General features: G+C 44.3%; 1 protein-coding gene across 1 annotated transcript; it reads left to right on the top strand.

Annotated features, from left to right (window-relative positions):
- Positions 1-16,946: 16,946 nt before the first annotated feature.
- LOC101735667 (prisilkin-39) lies at positions 16,947-20,822 on the top strand. Its single transcript, XM_004931852.4, has 3 exons — positions 16,947-17,140; positions 19,514-19,661; positions 19,927-20,822. Exons 2-3 carry the CDS (start codon positions 19,514-19,516, stop codon positions 20,244-20,246), a joined length of 468 nt encoding a protein of 155 aa, XP_004931909.1. The 5' UTR covers positions 16,947-17,140; the 3' UTR covers positions 20,247-20,822.
- The last annotated feature ends 747 nt before the right edge of the window (positions 20,823-21,569 follow it).

The following is a 21,569-nucleotide window of genomic DNA, read 5'->3' as shown; positions in this document are numbered from 1 at the left end:
CAACAATGTGGCGCGACACGAAAACCCCTTATCGCTGCCGCCGCTAATTACTTATCTGACCGTGGCGGGGCAACGCAAAGCCGCCGTCGCCCGAAACATGAGTGCTCTGAGGAATTGTTCGAGATGATACCGGCATCTCGTTTTTACCATCGCACCGCCCGCCATCGGAGTAGAGTTCATCCGTACTACCTGGAGCCACTGCGGTCATCCACAGTGCGTTTCCAGAGATCTTTTTTGCCACGTACCATCCGGCTATGGAATGAGCTCCCCACCACGGTGTTTCCCGAGCGCTATGACATGTCCTTCTTCAAACGAGGCTTGTGGAGAGTATTAAGCGGTAGGCAGCGGCTTGGCTCTGCCCCTGGCATTGCTGAAGTCCATGTAACCACTCACCATCAGGTGGGCCGTATGCCCGTCTGCCTACAAGGGCAATAAAAAAAAAAAAAAAAAAAAATGTCTTATCGGATCCCTCGGATTCAGTGCTTTTAGAACCCTTAAACACCAGTCACCATCTTCGTCGAGCTCGTCCATTATGACGAAGAGGTCGGCGAGCGAACTAACCCATAGACACAGCCCACTGTGTTTCACGCCCGACCTTCTCAGTGGGTCGTGATTCCGATCCGGTGGTAGATTCTGCGAAGCACTACTCTTGCTAGTGAACGTGCCGGTGAGCTCACCTACCCGTCCGGGCGTAGCTGGTATAGCCTCTTAAGCTACCAGCGAATAGGCTCATATCGCTCGCAGATGGCGATGAGTTTCTGTTTTATGGTTTCACTGAATGACAAAGTTTAGCCCTAGATACGTCCTCGCGGATCCTTCTAGTCCACTTTTGGCGTTGTTGGTCACTACTAAAACTAATGACAACAGCAACCAAAGCACAATTCTTCAAACTTGTCGAAGTGTAAGCCTAGCTCGCTGAGTACTTTTCCCCCGAATCTTTTTACGACTCCGATCCTGTGGTAGATGAACGCGTTAAGAAGCTACTCTTGAACTGTCTGGCCTCTTTCGGGGGTAGCCAGGTAGCTTTTAGCAAACTTTTCCCTTCCGGCTAAGTCCACTCGATCTGAATAAGTAGCAATGCCTCCGGGCAATTCTGGCATTCTAAAAACAGGTAGCTTTTTAAACAGCAGCTTGGCTCTGCCCCTGGCATTGCTGCTATTCATGAGCGACAGTAACAACTCACCATCAGGTGGACCATATTATGCTCGTCTGCCTACAGGAGTAATAAAAAAGGCGTCTTTCAAAATTTCATTTCGTCGGGAAGAGATGAACTGCCATCTAATGGTCATTAAATTTGCGAAAATGTATTAAATTGTTTGTTTCTTTAAAAGTTGTATTGCGTGACGATAGGTGGCGCTATTCCCAAAATAAAAATAGCATTTATAGTTTAAGATAATGAATTTTAAAATGGAATAGTTCTTAATGCACCCGTTTAAAATTATATTACATTTATTTTAATAGTAGTTCATCGAAACGTTGATCAAAGGAGACCTTAAGAAAAGGATAAAAAGGTGCACACGAATCAATTACATACCTATATTTGCAAGTGGGTTAATCTGTATTATTCTCTGAAGGAGATATTGATTTTTACGATAGATGTAAAATCGATGATTGACTAAATACATTTGTTGTCTACATTGTATATAATTTCTGCAGTTTGAAACGTTGTAAGAACGGTTAGAACCTTGACTGCAATATGCCGTCACGGGTCACAACTCACAAGTGGCCTCACAATGTTATGAAGTTACGGTATGCAGTCACAACGTAGGTACGACAACAGTGACAAAGTATCATTTTATCCATAGACATTAAGAACTATTTATATTTCTTTTCACATCACCTAAGTCGCGTTTATTTTTTACTTAATACATTATTATTGTGCAGGACGAAATAGGGTTTTAATAGTTTTATCAAACAAATAGATTTAATAATATAGTTAATAAGTAATTCTTCTTCTTCGGGGTCGTCGTACTCCCTTACGGGGGCACGGAGCGGGCCTCGGGGTAAACCCCACTACCCGGGCAGACGCTCCCTGCCACATAGGGCAGGGGTGAAATGGATGCAAGACTGGATTGGGGGGGGGGCTGTTCGCAGCGTGCTTCGGCACACTCACATCGACAAAAATACATACATATATTTAATACGACGGGCTTGATGATGCAGGAGGAGTGGTGCCCGCGGACGACGCACCCCGGCGCCGGCTGCTGTCCTCTGCTTCCTAATGCTATATATATATATATATATTTTTTTTTTTTTTTTTTTTTTTTTTTTTTTTTTTTTTTTTTTTTTTTTTTTTTTTTTTTTTTTTTTTTTTTTTTTTTTTTCCTTATTATCTAACTACAACTAACTACTAACTAAACTAAACTAACTAAACTACTATATACAACAGGGACAACAGTCAGCAACCGTGGGGCCCGCCACCGGCCCCATGCCGCGGCCCCACCTCTACAAACCAGAGGAGGAGCCGCGGCACTAGTTTGGCGCTCACCCGTTCTGGGCTCCCCAAAAGGGGAAGACCATCGCGGGGAGGGACCGATGTTAAACACTCCCCAGACGGGGGAGTGGTCCACCCAACGGGGGTGGGAAATGGGTCCCCATAAGGGGGCACCCCAACGATGTGGGGGGACATGACGAGTGTGGACAGCTCAGTCCCATGGGGGCACTCATTATGAGCACTCCCATATCACTCCGATTAAGCCGACTATCTTACCATAGCCGGGGGTTCCAGTAGCTCCCTTGGTAGCGCCCGACCATCAGGTGGTCTGGCGTGCAAGGGAGCTATATTGTGGAGGTGCTCGTGGGGTCCACCGTCAGCCCGCTCGTAAAGATTACGAGCTAGCCTCCGGATGAACTCCTCGAGCGACTCCACATCCAGATCCCGGGCGATTACGTCATTTCTGACGTAACGCCCTGCTCCGACTATCGTGCGAAGAACCAGATTTTGCTGGACCTGTAACCTCGCCCGCATACCCTGCGGGATGAGGTGATACCAGGCCTCAGCTGCGTACGTGATACGGGAACGGACATACGTCTTATAAATGCCGAGCTTAGTCCTGACCGGCAACCTAGAGGCCAACACCGGCCGGAGGAGGAATCTCGCACAGCGAGCGGCCGCCAACGCCTTATTGGCGTGGGCGGTCATCCTCAAACTCCGGTCGATATCGACCCCCAAGTACCGGACGCTGGATCTAAACTCGACATTAGCGCCACGGAGACTGAGCTGTCCCGGGACGACTGTTGTGCGGACCGGACCGAAGAGGATAGCCGCAGTCTTCCCCACGTTGACCGCGACCCTCCATCGGTCCAGCCACTGGGGCAGTAAGTCCAAAAGCCTCTGCATCCTCAGAATGGCCGCAGAGGGGACGTTGGATGACGAGAAGTAGGCGCTGTCGTCGGCAAACAGCGCCAACTTCACGTCTACTTCCCACGCTTGGAGGTTACCCTCGAGCGTGGGAATGTCGTTGGTGTAGAGAGCGTAGAGGAATGGAGCCAGGACGCTTCCCTGAGGAACTCCGGCCGTGACTGGGCGCACCGACGACTTGGCGCCCTCGACCGCGACAAAGAAGGATCTTCCCTCCAGGTACGACCCCAGCAGTCGCACGTAGGCGTGCTGGAGGTCCGTGTTCTGCACCAGCTTGTGGATCAGTCCCGCATGCCAGACACGGTCGAAGGCTTTCTCGATATCGAGAAAGACTGCGGCCGTGTACTGGCGCGCGTTGGACCGATCCGCCAAGTGATGCATGACGCGGACCAATTGCAGCGTTGTCGAGTGACCGCTGCGAAACCCGAACTGCTCGGGTCTGGGAAGGATGTGCGGCGACACCCTTCTCAGCAGCAGCCTCTCGAACAACTTGCCCACATGCGACAGCAAGGTGATCGGACGGTAACTGGAGGGATTTCTCCTATCCTTGCCGGGTTTGGGCAAGGCGATAACCTTGCCCAATTTCCAAATTCCCGGGAAGTGTCCTGTGGACAGAATGGAATTGAACAGCCGTGTCATATATGACACGACCGTTTCAGGGAAGTGGAAGAATGCGAGGGAGGGAATACCGTCCTCACCCGGCGCCTTGCGCCTCTTCATCCGCTTGATGGAGAGGCGCAATTCACTGGGAGTGATGAAAGCATCATCTCCCAACGGAGGCACCGGGGAGGAGAGTAGGTTCGCTACGCTCTCTTCCACCGATTGGTGGAATGCGGCCTCTGAGGGTGCAGAGTCATTCGGAACGAACTGCCGCTCCAGCATTGCGGCCAGGACATCGGCGCGGGCCTGAGCCGAGAAGCATCGGTTGCCCCTCTCGTCCACGAGTGGACAAGTCGGGGCAGGCCGATTTGAGAGCTGGCGGCAAAGTCGGTGGAGGGACACAGAAGAGGGGTCCTCACGGGCCTCCTCAATCCGTTCCTCCCACGCGTAGCCCCGGAAGGAGCTAATCTTCGCCGCCAACTCCGCTTCCAACTCATTAAGCTCGCGCTTGATCCTGGGACAACGAGTTGTCGCCCAGAGCCTCCTCAGGCCCCTCTTCCGGCGAATGATCGCCTTCAGATGGGCCGGGAGTCTACCTCTGGGCCCGCCGCTGGGCACAAGAGTCGTCGCCTGGTCGATCGCTCCCCTGATGGAGTCGACAAGGCGGACTGCCGCATCGTCGACCCCATCAGGGGTATTGGGGTCCTGAATCACGGGAAGGTCGACTAGTCGTCTCTTAAAGAGCTCCCAGTCGACCTTCGGTCGTAGGGGCGAAGTCGCAACACGGGTAAGCCCCATTCCCAGTGTCACCAGGATAGGGAGATGGGGAGTACCCAGGTCGTACAGTGCCTCGATCGTTACGGGGCACCGTAGCCCCTTATGAACACACACGTCCAGCACATCGGGCTGGTATCGCGCGGCGGTAGGGACGTGCGTGGGTTCATCAGGGCCGACCACAGAGTAGTCGCCCCTATCGGCATCTTCTAACAGCCGCCTGCCCACTGCTGTGTTAAGTCGGGAGCCCCACGCGACGTGCTTCGCGTTGAGGTCCCCGACCAGCAGAGCTGGGCGGCTGTCGTAATTCAGGGCCCGTCTTATATCCTCAGGGTGAAACTCAGGCCCCGGGGGTCTATACGCGGCATAAATCCGCATATCCCCCCCCGAGGTGTGTACCCTCACACCGACCGATCGTGTCGATGAGAAGGACAGCAAATCCAACTGATCATGCACCACGTCCCGCCTGACGAGGGCCGCAGTGCCCCTGAACGGCCGCCCGGCAGGGGTAAGCTCGTCACGTCGATACATGAAATAGTTGGGAATCCTGAACTCAACCTGAGGACTTAACATGGTCTCCCCCAGCAGTAAAACCTCAGGGTTGTACTCCCGGGCGAGGACCAATAGCTCGTTTTTCCGGGATCTTATCCCGTCGGGGTTCCAATAGATGACGCGAAGCTCTTGGCTAGCCATTGAGCCTCGCTATCAGCTGGTAGAACCCCGACAGGATAGCCCCGACAGGGCTAGCGCCCGAGGCGATCTCGCGGATCACTCCGGAGATCACCTCGGCCAAGTTCTCCCAGAGCGCCAGCAGCCATGCAGCAAAGCCGGCAGGCTGGGAGGCCTGTCGACCGCTGCGGCGCTCGCGCTGAGGGCGGGGGGGGAGGGGGGGCTGAGATGTGCCCGAGATGGCTGGTTGGGCCTGAGGCAGTGGGGTCGTTTCCGATTGTGAGATCGGCTGCGAAGTTGGGTCGATTGGGGGGTTTACGTCCACCTCCATTGTTGTCGAGATCGCGGGAGCCGGTGCAGCAGGAGCACTCACCACTGCATCCCGTTGAGCTCTCTTTTTTTGTTTTTTTTTTAACTTTTTCAGTCGATTTTTTTTTTTTTTGGTTTCGGACCTGATATCGTGAGGGCTTGTGTTCCAGCACGGGCTGGGGCGCTGCTTTCGGAGTGGGGCGGTCTGATTGCAGCTCGTGAACCACGTGGGGTAGGAATAGGTATACCCCGCCGCGGAGCGTTGGCCTCTGCCATCAGCGTTGCCGCTGATGGATTGGCCTCCACTGACACGGCAGGGGGGATGGGTAAGGACAGGGGAGGGGGCTGGGGCTGGGAGGATTTCCCTTTCCCTTTCCCCTTCCCCTTCGGAATGGGAGCTACAGCAGGAAGAGCTGTGTTCCCGGATCGAGGCACCGTTGGCGCAGGAGGAGGGACGGTTACTCCCATCATCCTGGCCTTCTTGCGGTAGACCGGACACCGCCTATCAACGGCGGCGTGGTCCTTCCCGCAATTGGCGCAGGAGAATGGGCCGTCCCTCGGCCTCGGGCAGTCCGCTACGACGTGCTCCCCGGCACATCGAACACAACGGACCGCTCGGTGACAATTGTGGGAGGCGTGCCCGAAGGCCTGGCAGCGATGACACTGCGCAGGCCCGCGGGTTGGTCGCCATCCCTCAACGGTCACCCCCGGCAAGTACAGCAGTTCATTGACTGCGTACAGGCGGGCGAGGTCGTCCTTCGAGAGGTGGTCCAAGGCTACGTGAAACACGCAGCCCGGGCGCCCTCTCTGGGACCTGATGCACCTGGCGTGACGAGCCGGGAACCCCAGCTCCTTCAGGGCATCGGTTATTTCTGCCGCGTCAGTATCGGCAGGGAGGCCCCGGACAGCCACCTTGGTCGGAATCTCCCCTGTCAGGGCATAGCAGTACCATTTAATGGTACTATCCCTGGCAGAGGCCTCCGACAGGTAGGCCTGGACCGCCCTGTATTCCTCTACCGACGTCGGCAGGAATCTAAAACCGGCGCCGAAGGGTCGCGCCGAGGGGGCGCGGCCAAGGCGCTCCCTAATGGCCGCCATGTGGCGTGACCAATTAGGGAGGGCCTCCACCATTATTGGCGGGTGTCGGCGCAGCTCCTCCTGAGCACGACCCTTCGGCCTCGGGGGAGGGACGTGAGAGGATTGGGATGTCCTCTGGGTGGAAGGAATACTCGGCCTAGCTGCCATGGCAGCATAGGAGGTAGAGGGAATGGGGTTAGGCATAGGGGCGTGACGTGGTCTGGTGGACTCGAGGTCCATGTACCTGGTGGAGTCCAGGTTACCCGCCGTGCCGCTTAGGGCGGGGGCACCTCGGGTAGAGTCCACCGGGATGGGGGATAAAGTTGGGGAAGGAGAGTGAGGAGGGGTTCTCAATTGCCTAGGAGCAATCCCTGTCCTGGCGGGTGCTCTAGGCTTGGGAACGGGTTGGACTGGGATTGGACTCCCAGAGGGGGAAGTGGATCTTGACGAGGAAGGAGTGATAGACTCGGTAGAGGAGTGATCCGTGGACGTGGTCACGCTCTCTTCTCCCTCCGACCTGGAGGAAGGGCCTATACGCGGGCGTTTATCTTGGTCACCCGATGAGCCTCGGTCAGACTCGGACCTGGCCTTCTTCCGCGGCCGAGAGGGTCCGGAGGGATCGGTCGACGAAGGAAAGGTACTTTCCACCGGTCCGATCCTCGGGAACCCCTCGGCCGCAGCCGAAGACCCGGACGAACTATCCAACCGAGGACCCATCGGGGCCATACGGACTGCAGGTGTTGGTGTAGGACGCAATTCGGGCATCGCCTGACGTCCCATTTGGGACGGGCCGGGTGTGCTGATATTAGGGGGTGAATTCCCCCTCGACATGACTTAGCCGACTTAAGTTTGCTAGAGTCGGTACATTCGTACTACTAATTACAAATTACAATAGACGGCCGATCCAGCTTTCATGTTGGGAATACCCAACACAACTATTGTAGAGATAAATGAATGAATTATAACTAATTGATAATAATAGACTAATTTGACAAATAAAAAGGACTAGAATCGAAAAAAATTAAAATTAATAATTAAGAATTTACTTACAATTAGGCCCGAAGCACGCCGCAGGCATCCGCCGCGACCGGTTGGCCAAGTGTACGTAATTAAGTAATAAACTGAATAATTAAAATAAAAACAGTGAAACAAACTTACCCTCAGGGGGTCCAGCTCGTTCGACGTATAATATGCTAAATTTAAACTATTAGATGACTACTACTATAATTATAAATTAATAATAAAATAAGAACAGAAGAAAGAGCTAGAATTCCACCCCCACTTAAAATAAGATAGGGATAGAATACCAACACTAAGAATTAATTAAATTATAAACTAAAGCAAATACTCAACCGGCAACGACGGGAAAGCCCGCAATATGTCCCGTGACAATCAAGAAAACATACAACAACAACAAAAGACAAACAAGAATACTTAAATTTACTGACTCAACTGAACTACAACAGGAATGATCACTTATGAAAGTGGGACGGCCGCCAGTATGCAATCAGACAACATTTACTCAATACAATTTGAAATTTAAAAAGGAAAAATAAAAATATTAAGGCTATGAAGGGTATATCTAAATTACGACTAATTATTGTACATAAACTGCCGCAGTGGCGCTAGTAGGTAGTTAAGTAACTACCCTCTGATACTAATTACTAATACGTAAATTTAATTAAATTAAAGCTTAGGTTAATTGTATAAGAAAAATAAAGGAATTAAAATTAGAATATAACCATGAATCAATAACTATATAAGAACAATAAACTATTAACCTAAGACGGAACTAACTAAGTACTAGTTTCCCGACGTTGCCGTGGTCCACCACCGTAAATCGGCTTACGCGGGTTTAGTAACAGCCCCTCCTAACCCCGAAGGGTAGGGGAGGACTGGGAACGGACACAGATGGCCAGACTCGAAGGCGCTAACGTAACTCGGTTTTTATTCTTAGAATAAAATGAGTACGCAGCTTTTCCAGGCTGAACGACAACTACCCGCAATTAACCAATGTTAGGAAAGAAAGTGTCGAACAACTCACCTGGTCCCGGGTCCTGCGTTTCGTTGCTCGGAACGTCTCCGCGCCGAAACAACACCGCTAGATAACAACACGCACGCTTTGGGCACTCACTATCCGCACAGCACAACACAGTAGGGGCCTCGTAGCACTGGTGTCCCGGGCAATAAGTAATTACGTAACAAAAATGTATAATCTTAAATTATTTTATGTGCAATATGTTAGTGTATCAGATCGGAGAATGTAAATAGACCAATAGGAACGATTTGTGGAGCGCTTTCACTACGGTAACATACAGATCAAGGGACCCTCCGAAAGTGACGCGTCGATAGCGCGTCGCGAGATGGGGTACTGAAATAAATATAAAAGGATGGCCATTTATAGGCAAAAACAAAAACTTGCATACGCCCCGTCATGACCTATGCAAGTGTAGTGTTCGCTCACGCGGCCCGCATACACTTAAAATCATTCCAAGTCATTCAATCCCGTTTTTGCAGGATAGCCGTCGGAGCCCCGTGGTTCGTCAGGAACGTCGACCTCCATGACGACCTGGACTTAGAGTCCACCAGTAAGTATATGCAGTCGGCGTCTACGCGCCACTTCGATAAAGCGGCACGACACGAGAACCCTCTCATCGTGGCCGCCGGTAACTACATTCCCGATCCTGCGGACAGAATGGAAAGCAGTCGACGTCGCCCAAAACACGTCATCTCGGATCCTCCCGATCCACTAACGGTGCTTCTAGGTACTTCAAGCACCGGTCACCGTTCTCGTCGAACCCGTCGCTTGCGACGAAGGGCTCGACGAGTAAATTAACTCCCAGACACAGCCCACTGAGTTTCTCGCCGGATCTTCTCAGTGGGTCGCGTTTCCGATCCGGTGGTAGATTCTGCGAAGCACGGCTCTTGCTAGGGTTCGTGTTAGCAACGTCATCAGGTTTGAGCCCCGTGAGCTCACCTACAAAAGTTAGGGTTACGCTGACATAGCCTCTCAAGGCTCTCAGCTTAGGTAGGAAAAAAAAAAAAAAAAAAAAAAAAAAAAAGGCAAAAACAGTTCTCAGCGAATCTCCGACATAGAAACATCAAGAAACAAACAGTTCTCAGCAGATCATCAAGACAGAAACAGTTCTCAGAAGCTCTCCGACAAAGAAATATCAGCAAGACAGAAACAGTTACAGCAGTTCTCCGATAGTACAGTTATCAGAAAACCACCAGTGAATCAGCTACCAGTGAACCAGACAGTTACCTGTGAAACCTCGCTACAGAAGCCGAAACCCATCGAAAGAAACAGCCGTCTTCTACCAGCGCACAAACAGACAGCAGAAAATATTATTACACGACTCGGAAACAGCCATACAGACCGGGTCGTGTACAATTATTAATTTATATATATATGTATGTACGTATTTATCACGGAATAGATAAATAAGGTTGGAAAGGCCTTTGCTCTAATTTTGTATTAGAACCAGTGTCGCCGCTTCATCCCCACTATTTTAATTTCTACACATACACACACTGTGATTACAAGTATTTCGCACACAACAAAAACACCCACACATAAATCTCAGGACAGATATTCGTTCGCAAACTAGCACAAAACACCCGTAGGCATACACACTCACACACGCAAAAAGGCAATAAAAATGTTCATACACGCTAGTGCTTGATAAAATCGATATTCTTTATCGATAAATTATCTGATGAATGAATGGAGAAAATGAAACATGAAATAAATATTGAAAAAAAAAAACTATTTTACTTTTATTAATTACAAATAGTCACTGTCGCTGGAATAAAACGTATTTGTTAAGCAGTTGGCGCTTGCTATTAATTGCGAATGAATTTTTCAAAACTAAGTGTATTCTGATTTTTTGGAGTTTACTCCTTTAGAATCGATTTACATATATAGGCCCGGGGTATGAAAATTATGGGGACCAAAATCGTACTAGCATGTCACACGAAATGCGTTATGCGCCTGATTGCGCATGTCACACGAAATGCGCGCCGGGCTGCTGCGCCGGCAGTCCGCCACAAAGCCTCGTACTGATCGCGCGTTTCTCTCATTATTGTATTTTCATATATTTGTTAGTCGTTTGTTTTGTGTCTCGTTAATTTGTTAATAATCTGTAGTGTATCGTGTTGTCGTAATATAGAACTATTTCTCGTATTGTTTCGTTTAATTTTTTATATCCAGTAAACTCCAGTCGTGCGTCGGAGCGGACACACACACTTTTTTTTTTATGATAAAATCATTTTCAGTAAAATGTTTAGAGCAAATAGTACTCGTCTTTGTCTCCAGTTTCCTCTACCTGTCACGTCAATCCATTGTTCCCTGGCGTTAGGTTCTTTAGGAAACCTAAAATTTTTAATTTACTGCATAAGTCAAATAGCATTTTACTTAGATTTTAATACGTCTTAGACAATATAGTAAATACCCGTAAATTAGAGGTCTACATGTCCCTTTATATTATACCTTCACTTTAATTCAATGATAATAATTCAATAATAATAATACATATTTATTTTACTCAAAATACGTCTCACTAAGAATATACTAGGTGTCATTAATTAAATATAAAATAATGCAAAAATTATCCATGTCAAATGTAAATATAGTCGAGAATTCTGTCGATGATTTTATTTCACCACATGGTCACCTCACTATCGACAAACTGCACGGCCAATCAGGGCAAAGGCCGAAATTTCAAAGATTGAAGTGTAGAGAACGCAATGCATGTAGTACATTGGAAGCTGACTTGGTCATTGCGTTCATTGGGCGAGTACACATCGCGCAATGTATGCTATTTATAACTTGCTGCAATAATATTGTTAATGTTTGGAATTTCATAATGCTCAGTATATTTTTATGTTTTAGACAAATAATTGTACACGACCCGGTCTGTATGGCTGTTTCCGAGTCGTGTAATAATGTTTTCTGCTGTCTGTTTGTGCGCTGGTCGAAGACGGCTGTTTCTTTCGATGGGTATCGGCTTCTGTAGCGAGGTTTCACAGGTAGCTGATTCACTGGTGGTTTTCTGATAACTGTACTATTGGAGAACTGCTGGTAACTGTTTCTGTCTTGCTGATGTTTCTTTGTCGGAGAGCTTCTGAGAACTGTTTCTGTCTTGATGTTTCTATGTCGGAGATTCGCTGAGAACTGTTTCTATCTTGCTGATGGTTCTTTGTCGAAGATTCACTGGGAACTGTTTCTGTCTTGATGTTTCTATGTCGGAGATTCGCTGAGAACTGTTTCTATCTTGCTGATGGTTCTTTGTCGAAGATTCACTGGGAACTGTTTCTGTCTTGATGATCTGCTGAGAACTGTTTCTGTCGAAGATCCACTGAGAACTGTGTCTGTCGAAGATCCACTGAGAACTGTACTATTGGAGAACTGCTGGTAACTGTTTCTGTCTTGCTGATGTTTCTTTGTCGGAGAGCTTCTGAGAACTGTTTCTGTCTTGATGTTTCTATGTCGGAGATTCGCTGAGAACTGTTTCTATCTTGCTGATAAAACTATTTAAAACCCTATTTCGTCCTGCACAATAATATTGTAATTAAATGGTAATTTCGACTTACCGATCCAAAGATATACCTCCTCGCTCTATACTTGAGGTCTGATTTTTTGTTTTACAAGTTATAATTGCACAACACGGCACTATAAAGCGGAGATCTGTTCGCCAAGTAGTCCGAAGCGCACTAAACGCGGTGAATGAAAGAATCGGTCGAGTTATGTTTGTACGATCATAACTGTGGCACGCTTGCCCCGCCTACATTACCATTCCAACCTTATTTATCTATTCCGTGGTATTTATAAACATTATTTCAGTCATTTACATAAATATGTTGCAAAAAATATAGGTAAAGAAACATATTTATATGTTTCAAAGCTTTAATAGCGAGTCAAACTAAAACTTTTTATCCATGTCATCCCAAGTTCCCAAGAAAAAGTAATAAAGTTAAATATTATATGGTCTTCGTCTTTGATACGTGTACAAATGTTCAAATTAATCGGATGATCTAAAGTTTCTAAAGCAAATTACGTTGACAGATTTCGTTACATAAAGTAGGTATAGCAGCATTGATTTGTTTTGAAAATTACTAATATCCCAATTAACAGAATATCGTCAGAGCTTCGTCAGCACTATATAGTTCTTAAATTATTAAATGTTTTACTTAGTTTACTAGGTTGCTCACCGGCATTTCAAGACACTGACTGTGCCTTGCTGATATCGATGAGCAAAGACGTCCACTCAGCCTAAGGTGAGCCGCGTCTGCCCTCTAAAATCACAAAAAAATACTTTTCGTCGGCGCCACGACCACCAGCCCTCTCGGCAGGCTATCCGGAGCCCGCCTAGATGGCGCCGGTTAGAATTGATTGTCCTACGGAATACCCCGCTGGGTCACAACCAGCGTGGGTCGAAGATAGCCGGCCTTCCATCACCAGGACGCTCTTGCGTAAAACGCGTGCAAAGCAGCTTGCACGTCGTTTTCTTAGGCCCCCCTCGCCGGTCCCCCTCGCCGGTCCCCAGACCGACACGTGAGGGGGACCCGAAACACTTAGAGGACCAGGGCTTGGGCGATATCCGCCTCCCTGGCCCCCGCTCGACAGCGGCGGGCTTGCGCGTCTCTCACGCACCCCGCCGCCTACTTCTGCGAGATTGTGCACTCGCAGAAGTCGAGCATCGCCTTCCACGACTCGTCGTCGCCGAGCATCGATGCCACAACCCTCGGCAACAACAAGTCGTTTCCTATTTTTGCGACGAGGATACGGCGCCACCCCTCCCATGCGGGGCAGGCGACGAGCGTATGCTCTGCCGTGTCCAAGTCGTAACATAATGGTGGCACTCTGCCGTCGGCTCGGCTCTATTCCGGTGCAGGAACTCACCGAAGCAACCATGCCCAGTGAGCACCTGCGTGAGCCGGAAAGTGAGACGTCGTCTGTCGATTCACACCATTCACACGATCCACAAGGACCGGGCGAATCGCCTCGACGGTGCTACGACCAGCCGAAGGATCGGACAGCCGTATGGACCGTGACTCCAGCACGGACCGCCGAGATTCGGCCCTCCGCGCTCTGACCACACTGGGGCTGGGACGCGCTACGCCCCGGGCACGAAGGTCAGCCCGCCACTGATAGTCAGCGGCGAAAAGGTGGCGTCCCAGCCAGTACACACGCCGCCTCGAAGGAGATGGTGCGATAGCCACGGATGACCCTGACCGCGATGGTGCGTTGCGGCCGTTGCAGCAGCATCACTAAGGTGTTAGCTTTTTTTTTTAATTAACTAAATCGTCGAGATACATAAATCTTATAATCTTAGAATAAGCAGAGTATTTTTCATTAGACATAATAGTTTCGTTCGGCAGTGTGAAATTCGTCGAGAGTCGTTGCGATTTGGATGGGCGAAGGATTTGTTGTGAAAGTATACAAGATGTTTGTGATAGATAAATAATATTCATGTTCCAGCAGAGGGACTAAAACGTTTGCATCGAAGTTGGATGTTTTTTGTTGGTGTGGAGGGATTGCTGTTGGCCCTATGCCTGGCATCTATATTCCTCATGTGCCATACCTAAGTACTTAAGAAATCAGGTGTTGGATTATTTTTGCAGCCTGTGTAGATATGAACCGTGTCAGCGAACACCGTACATACGAATGCTAGTTTTGTAAAATGCCACATTACTGCGAAGGGACAATTTACTTCGTTTGTAGAACATAAAGCCCTGCGTATCGTGATCACGGACAGGATTTACATGAAGCGGGAAGACACTGGTTATTCAGGATTATTTGACCTTCCTGGCTGGTGGAGATTGAGATGCGTGGAAGGCAATTATTTCGACGATTATAAACCATTGGCATAAAACATTGAGAACTTATTAAATGTTCCCATGTTATAAGTCACTAGACGATGACCTAGTTTGCTCGGCATTTTCTTTTTTGATAAATTCTGTTTTTTAGAAATTATATTTAAATGCGAATTACATATTGATAAAATGATGAAATATTGTGTCTTTAAAGTAGTTAGTTGCTCTCAATTAAGAAAAATAGTATTATTATTTGCCAATAGATGTCGAGAAGAGTCATAAAGTTGATTATCGATAAAGTTCATTATTGAAAACACGAATAAAACAACATTTTCTGAAAATAAATCGTAGCTAGATCGATTTAACGCCCCCGAAATCCCCTGTATACAAAATTTTATGAAAATCGTTGGAGCCGTTTTCGAGATTCAGATTATATAAGTATATACAACAATTGCTCGTTTAAAGGTATAAGATTAGAATGGAGAGTTGGCACCAATTTTTGGGTAGGTATTTGAGGCAAGCTGAAAACTTGTCACATACCTCTCCTATTATATTCCAACACGGAATTGCAGACCTGGCTGGTGAGTAGCGGGGCTAAATCAACCCCTACATTTTTAAAAATATTAATTTTTTTTCCCCAAAAATATATTTGAGGCAATACGCAATTTATATATGTTGCAGTGTAATACTTAATAAATACGAAAAAAAATAAGCCAGACAATTTAATCGGGGTTGTAACATGACCAGACGCGTGCAAAAAATGTTTGCAAATTTTTTTTAAAATTTGCCAATTTTAACAATTTTTATTCCAAAAATTTTTGTACAGAATTCATACTGTTGCCCCTACATTCAAAACTAAAAATTGTTTTTTTTTCTCTGACAGTATTCCAAGTCAAAATTTATACGGAAATTTAAAACTTTTTCATCTTAAAATTAATAAGGGTTACGTATTAAAAAAACCAATGATTAAAATATAAAATCGCAAAACTAGATTTATAAAAATATAATATTTCTTCATTGGTACAATTATTTTAAGTATAAAAAAATTAGAAATAAATAAAAGTCATTTCACGTCAGATATAAATTATCATTCTTCGTCTGTGGATTCTTCATCAGAACTACTACAGCTTGTCTATAGCAGTACAGGCCCGTACCCATCCATTATTTGCTTGATCACCTGGTAGGTAGAAAGCCCTACCGAAATGATCTGTCTTTTTGGGAATCTTATTTTTTAGCTATAAATAACACTCCATTAAAATTTCAAGCTGCCTCAAAAACATTTTTTATAATTTTTTGCAAACATTTTTTGCACGCGTCTGGTAATGTTACAACCCCGATTAAATTGTCTGGCTTATTTTTTTTCGTATTTATTAAGTATTACACTGCAACATATATAAATTGCGTATTGCCTCAAATATATTTTTGGGGAAAAAAAATTAATATTTTTAAAAATGTAGGGATTGATTTCGCCCCGCAACTCACCAGCCAGGTCTGCAATTCCGTGTTGGAATATAATAGGAGAGGTATGTGACAAGTTTTCAGCTTGCCTCAAATACCTACCCAAAAATTGGTACCAGCTCTCGGACTATAAGTGTAAAACCGTCTTCTAAAAAGGGCTTGCAGCTATCAAAGGTGCTTATAATGATAAGCATAAACATGGAATGATGTTTGGAATACTTTCATATAACAATAATTATAATATAATAATACTTCATACACAGACGGTGATAAGATTATAAAGATTACCTTACATAGCTGTGTATGTAATGTGGAAATGTATTCACCAACAGTATGAATGTATCTTCATTTAACGGAAAAATCGGACGCAACGAAACGTGTTCTGTGTAATTGTAAGAAATTATTTTGTAGTTTATTTTATCGCTACAAGAATCGATGGTCATTGTTACCTCAGCCTTGCTGGATAAGTTCTTTCCTACCCATCCCCAATTTCTACTTTGTCAATACAGCGATTTCTCATAAATAAAATAAAAATCGTCAAAGATGAAGAGCGCATTTTTATTAATCAACGCCCATAATATGTTTTGGAAGAAGCATGTATATATATTTACTTACAGTATTTCCAGGGATTTTGTCTCTACAAAAGGCTTGGTTTTGTCTAGTTGGCTATCAACGCGATCAACGTAGGTCGTAGTAGTACCTAACTATAATCACCTGCAATTTGATTAAAAATACAGTGAGACTAAAAAGAATAGCCCTCATTTTTAATGTAGGAAATAATACAATTTACATAAACAATGGTGGCTTATGTGGGAATCACAAACTCATTAGTAGTCTCTTGATAACAATTATGTTACCTTACTAAAATTGTGCGTCATACATTTAAAGAAGGACGCTGACTAAAAACGAACATATTACCTCCCCAATGACCATTGTCAATTATAAGACAAAAACTCCCACGGTTTATAAGGTCTTTGCGTATGTTCTCGCTCGCAGAGCGCATCTCCGCTCAAGACATACTACATGTGTCTGTGATAAACCATTATCTTCAATTTTCAAAACTGCAACATAAATGTGAGTAAAAGTATTTTTGAGCGAAAATAATAATAATAACGGGAACCAAATTGCTGTGCTATCCTACTGGCCTAGTTTTAATAAAAAAATTGAGAAAACATTTTTTGCTGGTTTACTAGGTTTGAACTAGGAGATTATCATAAATAATTTAAATTTTAGATTTTTGTTTTAATTCTGCTGAAAATAATTAAATGTTGTATTGTTTAACAAGTATTATAAATCCAGTATAACGGATTAGAATCTTGAAACAATATCAATCTAACACCCATTATAAAACCTAGTACCTGCTTTAATTTTTTTGCGATCAGTGCTTTACACTGACGGTACTGGCATGTTTTCAGTTTCCTTTTAATCATATGCATGTCATTTAATATCCGTTTTGTTGTTCCTAAGATGGACGGACGACTTTTGAACTCACGGCTCACCTGATGGTTAGTGGTTACCGGAGTCTATAGACATCAACAACCTACCTTGAAACATGAGTTCTAAGTCTCAGTATAGTACAAGGGCTGCCCCGCCCTGTAAACAAAACAGCACTACTGCTTTACGATAGTAATATGCGGGGTGGTGGTACCTGCTCGTAGGGGCGCACACAACGCCCTACCACCATTATAAATACGTGACAACTAAAACCTCCGAAGCACTATACTTGCTAGGATTAGTGTTAGAAAATACGCCAGGCTGAGCCCCGTGAGCTGGCCTACTCAAACAAAGACCGCTTTTAAATGAAAATGATGGCTTTTGAGGTACTTTATTCGGCACCTATAAGTTTTTTCGTGTGGACAAAATATAGTACTACTATAAAGTGTTACTACTACAAATATTTTTTTCTAATTAACATCAATTAGATTTAAGCGAGTCATAATTTGGGCAAATATGCGGAGTATTTTAAATGTTAAGAGATTTAAAAAATAAACAACACCGTAAAACTTTATTAACACTCTTTATTCGAATATGAATATCATCAGTGCAAATTATAATTATTTATTAAAACAATAATATCCGGTGTACATTTATAACGTCAATCATTAACATCAAAGAAAGGTAATAAACATAGAAATTGGGAAATCTGAAATATAGAATAATATAATAACCCGCACATCTCCGGAACTACTTTGTTTCATTAAAATAAGACGTTGTAATTAAGCTATAGTCAAAGAAAATTTGAATTTAGTTTTATGCTGTTAAAAATTACAAGTTACCTACCAAAGTCGTCGAAGTCGTCGTGACCTAAAGGATAAGACGTCCGGTGCATTTGTATGTAGCGATGCATCGGTGCTAGAATCCCGCAGGCGGGTACCAATTTTTCTAATGAAATACGTACTTAATAAACGTTCACGATTGACTTCCACGGTGAAGGAACGATGTTATCGTGTAATAAAAATCAAAACCCGCAAAAATTTTAATTTGCGTAATTACTGGTGGTAGGGCCTCTTGTGAGTCCGCACGGGTAAGTACCACCGCCCTGCCTATTTCTGCCGTGAAGCAGTAATGCGTTTCGGTTTGAAAGGTGGGGCAGCCGTTGTAACTATACTTTTTTATGATTGAATGATTACTGTTGGCCCAGAGGCCTTTCCAGTTTCACCAGGATAGGTGGGCGAGCAAAGGCTCAGCCAGATGTAACTACTGACCTGATACTGAGACCTTAGAACTTATATCACAAGGTGGGAGGCGCATTTACGTTATAGATGTCTATGGGCTCCAGTAACCACTTAACACCAGGTGGGCTGTGAGCTCGTCCACCCATCTAAGCAATAAAAAAAGGTAGCACTGTCTCTCTGTTACATTTTAATACTCACACCATTGTATCAATATTATCAAAACTTAGTATAATTTGAACTCTGGAGAAGAATATAAGCAAACTTTCATCCTACGGCTGATCTCCGAGATATAAAGTCGAGTACACACGGTTGAAAGTAGGAGCGGAAAGCTAGTATATTAAATATAATATATTTTTGGATCTATCGACGACTATCGAAGGAAAAGAAAATTCTGCATATTTAAATTTATCTCAACCAAAATACTATTATTATGTACTAGGTACAAACTTACCATTCAAACAAAATTCTTGTCTTGAAGAATTTAAATTGTTCTTGAAATACGATAATGAATCACTCATTATCCACCGACCAAACCATTAGCGCGCGAAAGATGCATACAAGCCGTTACTGTTTGAGGTTTTGATGGCCGAATAGAAAATTACCTACCTATAAGAATAAAATATATACACGCAGCCATATTTTCTATTTTAGGTAATAAATCAGCTTTCCTACGATTCCGTAAATGAGATAATGAATGTGCTAAAACTATACGCCTCAAATTGAAAATATGCTTCATACTTTATTAGTCTCTTAATAGGCATGATTGTTCCAGATGAATTTAAAAATTCCAATTATATTCCTTTTCGGATGTACCTTCGCCGCACTTAAAACGGAAGCAGCGCTGCATGAAAACCTTCTCGCAGACGAAACAAATACATTTGAAGAAACGGACGATCTTAAAACTGCAGCCAATGCGTGGTGTAAGTACTTATACCGACATTATCTTCCATAACATTCTTGAACGAACTGCTTCAAAGAGGTTTTATTTTAGTTTCATTTTAATCCTCTACACGTATCGAAAGGCCTTAGTTTTTTTTTTTACCAAAATTGACTCAGCATTTTTTATGATTCCCAATAGAACAAGCAAACAGAAAATCTGAAATTAATTTAAATGTACAAAAACATGCATATTTACTACCATATAATGGTAGATATAATTTATTGTTAAAAAAATTCTAATTTCAGACATTTACTCTAACTTTGATAGAAACTACCCTGACGGTTCTAGCAGCGTATACAGACACGGATTCGTAACTGGGTTCGAAAATTATCCAAGTGGAAATAACTACGGCAGATATTCAGGTTACAGCAGTAACGTCGGTAATGGAGGCTACGGAGGATACAGCGGCAATGGTGGTCTCGCATCTTACTACGGTTACAAAAACCCCTATTATGAAGCAGCTAATCATTTAGGCTACGGATACTACAAGAAACCTGGTTACGGAAACATTTATAACAATGGCATCACCCCTAGTTTGGTAACAGGATACAGAGGATATTCATAGTGATAAAAATACACCTTCAATTTGTAAAATAATTATTACCAAAGTTTTCCCAAAAAACCGTTGTACCGAATAATTTAATTTATTTATTATTTTCAATATTGAATTTACATTTAAGGAATGTCCAAGCTTCATGAAAAACCTACCGACAGAAGAGTTAATGTTACCGTTTGGTAAATCCGTTGAAGCATACAAGTAAATAATTTACTTTATTACCATTTAATTAAAAACAGCATAATCCTACTTAATAGTGAACGATCACCATCACCGGGCAAGAGCAATGTCAGAAGCACAGCCAAGTTACCAACATTGTTCACTCGTTTGAAAGGCACGTCATAGAACTCAAGAAGCCGAAGTGTCCGTGAAGAGAACGCTCTCGTAAATACTGTAATAACGCTCACGATACAGTCCGGTGGCGGAAGATGCAACTATATAAAATATGAAATCATCTTAAATGCTCAATTCCTTAGAGCAGAGCTCACGACCATGCGGCCGATGACTTTAATGTAAGGCGTTGTAATATGAGCATTAGCAAACTATGTTTTGGAAATTATATTTATTAAATTAAATATAGAGGAATTTTGTATATTTCATTTTTATTTATATTTTATATTCATTTACCTATATCACGCTATTGTCATATATGAGATTTTAATTATGTAATTTGATTGAATTAGGATGTTATTATCGCATCATTACAATTGAAAATTACCTATTTTAAATTCATAATTCCGAAGCGAACCTAGGTCACTCATTACCTACCTGAGGAACTTTATAGGCCAAATAAGCCGGGCCTTCCATCAGCCATTTACTGTATACGGAAGAGATGAAAAAAATGCAGTCAAGATTGGGAAGAATCGTGACTTGATAGATGACTCGATAGAAACGGGTTGATGCGCAAAAGAACCCTGTGTCAGGCCCCTCCATCTACTTCTGCAAGATTGTAACCTAGCGAGATTGGCGCATCTCCCGCCACGTCTCATCGCAGCCACCAACCAATATTTACGATTTCTATTTTTTTACATATCTTAATAAATGGCTACTATTTGATCTTGATGGACTGATAAATCAAGGAATACAAGGACAAGGGACTACATGGCTACAAAGTTTAAATAGTTTTATAGCAATAGGAGTTCGATGACGGTACAAACACAACACACCAATTAGATAGTATTTTAGTCTTTATCCCCCAATCATGTTACCAAGGTCAAAAGAGATATGAATATAAATTACCACAAGTGGCTTGCAAAGGTTAGGTGCAAGGGATAGTTAATTTGGGATTAAAAATTAGATGCTCTAATGTATTTACATATATTATATTAAATA

The sequence above is a fragment of the Bombyx mori genome, chromosome 22, assembly GCF_030269925.1.
Source record: "Bombyx mori chromosome 22, ASM3026992v2".
NCBI classification, from domain to species: domain Eukaryota; kingdom Metazoa; phylum Arthropoda; class Insecta; order Lepidoptera; family Bombycidae; genus Bombyx; species Bombyx mori.
This window is presented reverse-complemented; position numbering and strand designations above follow the sequence as displayed.